The sequence below is a fragment of the Carlito syrichta genome, unplaced genomic scaffold (assembly GCF_000164805.1).
Source record: "Carlito syrichta isolate Samal-C Ts95f unplaced genomic scaffold, Tarsius_syrichta-2.0.1 Scaffold306319, whole genome shotgun sequence".
In the NCBI taxonomy this organism is placed as follows: Eukaryota; Metazoa; Chordata; class Mammalia; order Primates; family Tarsiidae; genus Carlito; species Carlito syrichta.
Window position 1 is genome coordinate 85759 of NW_007250415.1, and position 10110 is coordinate 95868.

At 43.0% G+C, this 10110-nt stretch overlaps 1 protein-coding gene across 2 annotated transcripts in view; it reads left to right on the forward strand.

Moving 5' to 3' along the window:
• STK38 (serine/threonine kinase 38) overlaps positions 1-9195 on the forward strand; it is a 54650-nt gene extending 45455 nt beyond the window's left edge. For both annotated transcript variants that reach the window (XM_008062991.2, XM_008062992.2), the window contains exons 10-14: positions 3496-3613; positions 5239-5362; positions 5593-5688; positions 6602-6696; positions 7189-9195. In XM_008062991.2, the coding sequence (XP_008061182.1) occupies positions 3496-3613; positions 5239-5362; positions 5593-5688; positions 6602-6696; positions 7189-7319 (564 nt within the window). In that variant the 3' untranslated portion in view covers positions 7320-9195. The remainder of the gene's footprint in view (positions 1-3495; positions 3614-5238; positions 5363-5592; positions 5689-6601; positions 6697-7188) is intronic.
• The last annotated feature ends 915 nt before the right edge of the window (positions 9196-10110 follow it).

The window sequence follows — 10110 nt, forward strand, 5'->3', positions numbered from 1 at the left end:
CAGGCGGGTCTCGAACCGGGGGCTCAGGCAGACCACTCACCTCAGCCTCCCAAAGGCGCGGGATTACAGGCTGAGCCACCGAGCCCGGCTGAAGAGTACATGTTTAGCTTTAATGACATTGGTGTTGTTTGATTCTTCATTTGAACTCATGGGTATTCATTTTCACGGTTTTGTGTCATAATTGATGACTACACATGTATGTATATGACATTTATTTTTGGTATGTAACAAGCATTCGTTAAAAAATAATAAAAATAAGCTGGGCTCAGTGGCTCAGCCTGTAATCCCAGCACTTTGGGAGGCCGAGGTGAGTGGATTGCCTGAGCCCGCGGGTTCGAGACCCGCCTGGGCAGCGAGACCTCATCTCTACAATAAATCAAAAAATCAGCCAGGTGTGGTAGCGCATGCCTGTAATTCTGGCTACTCGGAAGGCTGAGGCGGAAGGATTGCCAGAGCCCAGCAGGTCGAGGCTGCGGTGGCCGGGAGCGGCCACTGCACTCCAGTCTGGGCGACAGAGTGAGACTCCAACTCAAAAAAAAAAAAAAAAGAAAAAAAAAGAAGAAGAAGAAAAGAAAACTAATGGGCAAAGGATCCAAACTGGAGTCTTAGAAAAAAAGAAATGGATGACTAGTTAAAATATAAATTACAATGAGATCCCAACTGGGTGCTGTGGTATAATCAGCTACTTTCGGGACTGAAGCAGGAGGATTCCTTGAGGCCAGGTTTGTGAGAATGCAGTGCGTTGCGATCACACTTACAAATAAATAGCCACTGCATTCCAGCCAGGGCAACACGACGAGTCCCTGTCTTTAAAAAAAATAAAAAGTTTAAAGTGAGATCCCATTTCATATTCATTGATTGGTAAAAATTTTAAAATCTGACACAGCCAAGTCTTGGTGAGATGTGCAGCATCAGGAACTCATCCTCACTGGCTAGGTTGGATAGGACGAGCCACTTTGGAGAGAGCTCATGAAACTGAGACAGTCATAACCCAGTGCCAGCAATACTACTTCTAGTCAATATCTTAGAGAAATTCTTGCACAGTGCCTGAGGTGGTCTTACAGGAATGTTTGTTCAGGCTTTATTTGTCATAGTGAAACAATGGAAGCAGCATAAGTGTTCACTTACAGAAGAATAGATAAAAACATTTGTGATTTATCCATATAACAGTAAATACAGCAGAGAAGTTGGCAAACTAGAGTTATGTGAATAAATACCAAAACCATAGTGTTGAGTAAAAATAAGCAAATTCTAGCACTGAAGACTAATGCAGTATAGTATGAAACCCTTTACTAAAAGTTTAAATATGCAAAAAGTAATACTGTTATCTGGACCATATTTATGTAAGAACAGCTTAGCAACTTCAAAGTAGTTCTTAATTCATTGGGGAAGGGTGGGGATATATAGGGCAGAGCTTTAATTGTTCTGTAGTTTTATTTCTTTTAGAAAGACAGGATCTGAGAAAACTATGGAGGATGATTAACTTCTTTAGTTTGGGTATTTCATATTATTTTAAAAGACAATGCAGCTGTAATATTTAACTTGAAAGTTATGTAATTTTTAAAGCACCTGGATTAGGTCCTTATACCTGATAAGCCCTCAGTGTGAAGCACATCAGAAGGCTTTGATTGCACTTCCTCCTTGTATTTTGCAGTCCTGATATATTAGAATGGTGAATATAGAAAATGTTCCTCTAAGAACTATTTATAGAAATGATTAAACTTGGTAAATAGTCATTTATAAACATTTGTCTTATGGGAAGTAACTTTAGCTTTTGATAATAAAGCTTCCCTTTATGATCTTCTCAAATCAAAGAATATGATTATATATATAGTGGAAAGAGGGATGACTTGAAACAAGATATTTACTTTCTAAACTGGGGCTATGTCACTTATAGTTCTGAGGCCTTGGGCAAAGCCATTTTGGGTATCTGCAAAGTTGGGTTAATAAGGTCCTCCTTGGAGAAGTTTTGCCAGGACTAAAAAGGCTTTTGCACTCAGAGACATCTCATGGATCCCCTGCCAGCAACTTGATTGCACTTTTTTACGAATAGGGAAAAACGAATCACTTCATGTTAAATAGTATAGCGTTGGAACCAGTTATTTTATTGTAATGATATTTGGCTTATAATGGAATTTTGGACATTGAGGAACTTATTTATGACAAAAATATCAAAATTTTATATCTTACATTTTCTAATGTGTGGTAGTGTGTGAAATAATCACCGACATGCATTGCAGGTTCTTTGATACATGTTGTGCAATAGTAATTTGACATCTTCCACCTGGTATTTTTCTATGCGAGCAACAATGCAGTCTTGTTTTATTCCTCCCACATTAATAATATGTAATTTGGGCCGGGTGCAGTGGCTCAAAGGCTGTAATTGCAGCACTTTGGGAGGCCGAGGCAAGAGGATTGCCTAAGCCCAGGGGTTCGAGACCAGCCTGAGCAACTTGGCGAGACCTTGTCTCTACAATAAATCAAAAATTAGCCGGGCGTAGCGCATGCCTGTAGTTCCAGCTACTTGGAAGGCTGAAGCAGGATTGCCTGAGCCCAGCAGGTCGAGGCTGCAGTGGCCGGGAGCTGGGTGACAGAGTGAGACTCCAACTCAAAAAAAAAAAAAAAAATATATATATCTATCTATCTATCTATATCTATATATATCTGTAATTTATTGCCCAATCTGTTTGAAGAAGATGTGGAGGGACGCACTCATGATTTCTAAAAGCTACTTCTCAACTATATAATCCTTCTCCTTATTTGCTTTTTTGTGCAGTTTGAATGGAAAACTTCAAGGAAACATACATTTTTGAAAAATATCTGCTGGATGTGGTGACTTATGCCTGTAATCCCAGCACTTTGAGAGGCAGAGGCTAGAGAATTGCCTGAGCCCAGGGGTTTGAGACCAGTCTGGGCAACTTGGCGAGACTTCATCTCTGCAATAAATAGATAAATAAATAAATTAGCCGAGCTACTTGAAAGGCTGAGGCAGAAGGATCGCCTGAGCCCAGCAAGTTGAGTGTGCCACTACACTCCGCCTGGGCAACAGAGTGAGACTCCGAATCAAAAAAACAAGGAAAAATTTGTGCTAGCATAAGTTTGTTCTGTATAATTGTCAACAATTTCATTGTGTCCACTGAGAGGGGACATCCGAGTAGTTTACTAGATATATAGTATTCCCTCGGAGGGCATATCCAGTTGCAGAGGGTTAAACAGTACACAGCCTACTACTTAATGGGAGCTTGGTAAATTATAGTACTAGTTATTATGAAAGAGATACGTTATGGGCTTTGGGTGTATTTAGGAAGGGTCTTCTGCTTCATTAACAAAGTTGATCATTTTGGAAAGTGCCTTGGTAGATCAAGCTACTAGACAGACCCGCTTAATTATTTTGGGGTTAACTCCAGGTGGTGCTTGTAGCCTTTGGCCTCCAGAACAGGACTCTGGGCACCCTCCCGTTTTGCTGGGCCCCCTGACGTGCTGTCCATGTTTCAGGCCTTCTCCACAGTAGGCACTCCTGACTACATTGCTCCTGAGGTCTTCATGCAGACCGGGTACAACAAGCTCTGCGATTGGTGGTCGCTTGGGGTAATCATGTATGAGATGCTCATCGGTAAGTTTTATGTTTCCAGAGGATTTTTTCTGTGCATTCAGGAAAGACCATCTACACTGATACTTGACTTTTCAGCTGGGGGGGTCTCAGTACTTTCCCGCTGTCTTTCAAAGTGAATTTTTAGGTAGAAAACTCTTGCCATCACGCGTATCCCATTGTGTTCTTGGGCTTTACTGGCATCCTGTGGTTGCTTTGCTGATTGTTTTTCATGTTTTTCTTTGTTCTACATTTTCATCCAGCCCTCTAGCAGCTTTTAGTCACTAGTATTTATTAAATATCCATTGTATGCAGAGCATTTTAGCTGGGCCTTTCCTCCTCTCCTAATTTGCTGCCCCTTTCATCTCTCAAAGCCTTCAAAGGCCTTACTCCCTCTTACTGGGTTGGTGGGTCTGTGTATTTAGGGGATGTGTCTGTGGAGGTGGCCATATACCAGTGAGCACTAGGAGAGTAAGTATATCCATGGTGGCCTGGAGTAAGTCTGTCTGGCTGCATTGTCTTTGGGAACGTTGAAAGGATGCCTGTAGATGTGGGGGTACCCTGAGTGAAAAGCAAATGGGTAATGTGGTATGCGAGTGTTTATCCTCTTGCCTGTAATTCTCAAAAAGAAGCATGGCAATCACTTTTAAAACATATACTTTTCCTTACTCAACTTGTTTGACACTTTACCCATATAAGGAGATATTCCTGGGATGAAGTTTTCCCCCTTCTTTTTTGTGAGTCAGGATCTTGCTCTGTCACCCAGGCTGGAGTACAGTGGCATGATCATAGCTCACTGCAGCCTCAAACTCCTGGGTTCAAGCGATTCTCCTGCCTCAGACTCCCAAATAGCTGGAATTGCAGGGGTGGGCTAATTTTTAAATTTTTTTATAGAGATGGTGTCTCACTGTGTTGCCCAGGCTAGCCTCAAACTCCTTGCCCCAAGTGGTCCTCCCACCTCGGCCTCAGCCTCCCAGAGTGCTGAGGTTACAGGCATGAGCCAGCTTGGAGTTGTTTATTTTCTTTTTTGAGCTGGAGTCTCAGTCTGTCACCAGGCTGGACTGCAGTTGCACAATCATGGTTACCACACCTCGATCTTCTGGGTTCAGGCGATCCTTCTGCCCCAGCCTTCCAAGTAGCTGAAACAACAGGTGTGTACTACCACGCCTGGCTAAGATTTTTGATTTATTGTAGAGATGAGGTCTCACCAAGTTGCCCAGGCTGGTCCTGGGCTCATGCAGTCCTCTCGCTTCAGCCTCCCAGAGTGCTGGTATTACAGATATGAGCCACTGCATCCCGTCTGGAGTTGTTTTTCTAATGATGTTTGTCCTTTCAATTCTTCTTTGGGCATGGTGATTCCCACACCTGCAACTCTACTTATGTTTGCCTTTCTTTTCCCAGCCCCAGCTATTAGCTGTCTTCCTAGTGATACTAGAGGCACTTTACTTTGGGCTTAGGAGTTTGGAGGGAAATGAGAAATTGGTTTAGATGCTTTCTGGGATGAATGGAAACCTGTCCCTGATATGGAGAGGTGGACATACAGAGGTATCCAGTAGTCACAGAAGACATATAGCATCATATTGAGAATAATCCTGGTCAGACTCAAAGTTCCAGGATGTAAAAACTTTGAAGTTCCTTTCTGATTGCAGGCTATCCACCTTTTTGTTCTGAGACCCCTCAAGAGACATATAAGAAGGTGATGAACTGGAAGGAGACATTGACTTTTCCTCCAGAAGTCCCCATCTCTGAGAAAGCCAAGGATCTAATTTTGAGGTATTAGAGAATACTTCTCTACCTCCTTCCTGCCTTTACTTTTTGACATGAGTGAATCCTTTTTGTTTGTTTGTTTAACTTTCAAAATCTCCTAGGGGCTCTCTCTGTTTCCTCCTGTTCTCTTGGAAAACAAAAAGGATACTCTCTTTTTTTTTTTTTAAAGGTTATTCTTATTCTTTTTCTGAAGAGACTCCTTGAAGTATATGATGAAAGGCCTCTGTTTTTTCCAGATTCTGCTGTGATTGGGAACATAGAATTGGAGCCCCTGGAGTTGAGGAAATAAAAAGCAACTCTTTTTTTGAAGGTGTTGACTGGGAACATATCAGGTATACCCATAACAAAAACTTTCAAGATTTTTTCAGAAAGGCTATAGTTTGCTTTAGACTAATTTGGAAGGGCCAACCTTGCAAGCCAAGTAAGAGAAGAGAGCGGCTTAGAAATTTCGGGTCTTTTCCTGATTTTCATTCCCGTGAAGATTGGGAGTTGGGCTTCTTGTCAGCCATGTGCCATGGGATATATCGAATCCTGCTGTTATTTCCAAAGTGAAGTGAACTTTGGTTTTTGTAGTGAAGGGAGCATCTAAGCAGCATGTTGCCCTTGCTTTTACCCAGAACTCAGCCACTTCTTGGGGCCCCCACTGGGATTGTTCCTGCCCAGTGAGTCTATTCACTGGGAGTGAAGGATGGATGGGGTTAGGGAGAGGAAAGTACACGGGAGGGGAGAGTGAACGTTGTTATGGGCGGCAGGGTTGCCGATGGCCGTGAGAGGGCCATAACTCACTGTTATTAAACAGCATGAAGGGGTTTCATTCATTTTATAATTGTGTTCTGTTTTCCATCCTTGTGATTTTTACCTCTGCCTCTTTTTTGCCACTTTTTTTAGCCACCCCACTTGTCAGCACCTCTAGTAGAAAGGCAGAACACCTTTAGTAGAGGGGACAGTTTCCCCTCTAGAAATGGGACAGATCATCAGGGGGAGTGCATTAACTTGGGATTTTAGCCATTTCTATTTTTTGTCTGTCTGTCTAGCTGTGAATGAATATATATATTTTTTTCATTTGTTTGGATACAGTCAGTTGGCTTGATTGGTCAGCATTTATAAGCTTTTCAGAGAAGTAAATGCTGTCTGCAAGTGAATAGTCTCATGTCAGACCAGTGCTCTTTCTTGAAGAAAAACTTTATTAGCATGATCCATATGATTACCACCCACAGTAATTTTTGGCATTTCTATTCTTGGCAGAGAGAGACCTGCTGCAATATCTATTGAAATCAAAAGCATTGATGATACCTCAAACTTTGATGAGTTTCCAGAATCTGATATTCTTAAGCCAACAGGTAATACCACAGCTTCATCTTCTGCCTGCCTTATAAGTGCATTATTTCCCCCTAGTTTGGGGGTGATGTTTACAAATCAGGGTAAAGAACCATGGAGAAGAATTTCCGTTCTTCAGGTTCTTTGTAATTACTTTTCCACTGCTAATGCTGGGTAGTGGTGAAACCTTGCTGAGAGGAAAATGAACATCAACTCCTATGTTTAGACTGCTCAATTGGGTGAGTAAGTCACAAAATCTATTCTTTTATTATTTATTAAGTTAAAGGTTAGGTAACCTGAAATGACAGGAATGGGAAAAGAAAACTTTAAAAGTATTTGTGAAGAAATATGAGATTCTAAGAACATAGGCAAGAAAATATAGAAACTTCAGTGAAAAATAACCTTTCCCAAATAGAAGCTGTGGTGTGTTCTTGGGGATGTCCTGTCTTCAGTTCTGCAAGTAGTGCACTGGAAGCAAGGCAGTGAATCAATTCTCACGTCTGTTTCTTTCCCAGTGGCCACAAGTAATCACCCTGAGACTGACTACAAGAACAAAGACTGGGTCTTCATCAATTACACATACAAGCGCTTCGAGGGCCTGACTGCAAGAGGGGCGATACCTTCCTACATGAAAGCAACGAAATAGTGCCCTTGTCATGGGATCTTAAGTAGAGTGGAGTTCTCTTTACTACATCATGGTTTTTCTCCCATACTCTTGAAAGCGCTTCCAAGAAGCTTATGGAACCCACCAATATGTCATAGTAAAATCGCCTGAAATGTGATAGTAAGTGGATTTTCTTCCATCATGTATCTGAAAGCCGACAGAATGAAGACAACCACTTCTACTACATCATTCATAAAGCTGTCCTGCTTCTTCAGAAGCATCATGAGCCAATTTGATAGGTGTTTTAAGAACAACCTGAATTTTCCTAAGTTCATCAGAATAAGGGGAAAAGCTGCCATCATCCATCATTGAGATTATAACACATACTACTCATTGAATATCAGCCAGTTCCTGTGATTTTGTAACATGTGGTCTGCCAAGCCCACCAAGTATTTCTTCTTCTTTATAGTAAAAGTTCCCTAGTACTAAGGAAATAAAGCAATAATGAAAGTCTCAGCAGCCAGCATCTGGCTGAAGGAAGTGACCCACCATTGTGAGGGGTGGTGATGGTAGTTTCTCCCTGTACCTCGGCCTCCAGCCAGTGGCTTTTTATAGCCTCCATTCATGGTGCACTTTATTTATGGTACTAAGATAAAGACCCTCAATGCATTGACGTATCTTCCCCCTCCCCCCATCTTAAATACTCATGCTGCTTTTCTGAGTGTCGATGGGGGGGATGCCAGCTTGATCCCTTGCTCTTAGAAGGCCCAAAAAGCCATTGGGCATTGCCAAGGAATCCCGGATCATGTGGAAAGCCCTCACCTTTTCTTCACAGCTGTTGTCAGAAAACCCCGGACAGATGATGTGTGGACCAGCAATATCTGCAGGTGCTGCCAACAGGAAATTAGTTTATTTCTGAACTATAACTAGGAGAGCCCAGGCAGAGGCAGGAGACCTGGGACCCTATTGGCTAAGGTGCTGCTCCTGTTCCTGCAAGGTCTCCAGAACCTCCTGGGAAGGGTGAAGGAACCAGCCTTCACTTTCAATAGAAAGTACAGAGGCAGCTGACAAGCCCTTGTAAAAGGTCACTCCTTAGTTCTGGTGCAACTGCATTTTGTCTTCTCTTGGTATTTCTTCTCTCCCAACTTTAAGTAGCCATTTTGCCTTGGAATCATGACTACACATTTTTCCTTTGCAGATGCCTTCCTGGGGGATATTCCTCCCCACCCTAAAGGGTTGCTGCAGCTCGGGCTGTGGTGTTCTCTCATGAGAGGCCCTTAGAATTTTAGCACAAAGTGCCTTCTCTTTCACAGCTGCCACCACCTATAGAGGAATTTTGTCAGAAGAACGTGGAGGCTCCATATTAATGCATTATTACTTTTTTTAAGGTTTTGATAACCCTTGAAAGCATCCTTTGCACCTGTGTGGGAACTTTGCCTGTTGCAGGGCATCATGGCCAAGCTGTGACTGGGAGACTGGTTTCTGCCAGTCTTGAGGTTGTGAAGATCAGCTTTGGAAGGAAAGTATCCTAGTTTAGCCATTCTGGAATGAAAAATGGAATATCAGAGTTAGAGTTGTTAATGAAACTGCTTTTGAGTTTTGACATCTTAGAGGAAGGAAAAAAGAAGACAGGGAAGTCTTAACTCTGGAGGAAGGTAATGTGTTTGCCCCTTACTCTTGCATCCATAGCCTGTTAATGAAAAGGAAGTGAGATTCTTTTGTGTAACTTGGTAGTTTCTTTGTATTACCAAATCGTCGAGGTCTTCACCTCGTGTGTTTCGCAAGTGTGTGTGGTGAGCGCGGGCAGAGAGAAGTGACTGGAGCAGCGGAAGTCTCTGTTGGGGAGTGGCAGAGGATGATTTTAGGGGGAAATGCCCACCTTTTCTTTCAAGTTTCTGAATAAACTGTGTGAAAACAATAGTGGAATTCTGTGATGTGTTTTACAGCAAATGTGGCTTATAATTCAGAGGCAGAGTGCTTGTGGCTTCTTTTAACTCCTTTGTCCCCAGGCCATCAGAACGCCTAATTTCAGATGTTAGTTTCAAAACTGCATCACCAGCGTCATGCAGAGTGCTTTTCTGTCTCAAGCTGGGACTGGCTTTTGAGCTGGGGTTCTGAATTGGTGTCCATATGAAGAGAATTCTGCTGGCCCCATTGCATGGGGTCTTTCCGCCTGGTTGAGTGTTACAGGGCAGCGGGGCCTGTCCCTTGCAGTACGGCCAAGGACACCTGCTGACAAAAGTGCTGTCCAGTGGTGGACATGCTGGACAGCTGTGTACAGCCCATTTTTCCCAGCCTGGGGTCGACCAGGAATCTTACAGACTCACAGAATAGGATTTCTCGGCCCTCTGTGTCCACCAGAGCAGGGTTCTGCGTCTGCCATGTTGCGCACCAGAGGAGTCCTTTCTGTCCCACTTGCTAGCCCTTTTCAGGGGAGGGAAAGGAGCCTCAGAAAGAGGCAAGAGGGGAGGAGCACAAGCCCACATCGAGCAGAGGACTGCAGGCAGAGGAAGCCAAGTGCAGCCAGAATGGGCATTGTCTAAGGCAACACGATGGGAAACACTGGCTTAGCGTTGACCACGTTCACAGATAATTCTGTTTCCTACTCTCATTGTGAGAGTTAGAAAATAATAGAACTTTAATTGTATTGCATACTACAATGAAACCAAACACTGATGTCAGTCTCTTCTGAATCAGGACTGCGTCACAGTTTACAGTTTCTTTTTAGAATTACTTTTTTTTTTTTTTTTTTTGAGTTGGAGTCTTACTCTGTTGCCTAGGCTAGAGTGCGCTGGCACGCTCCCGGCCACCACAGCCTCGACCTGCTGGGCTC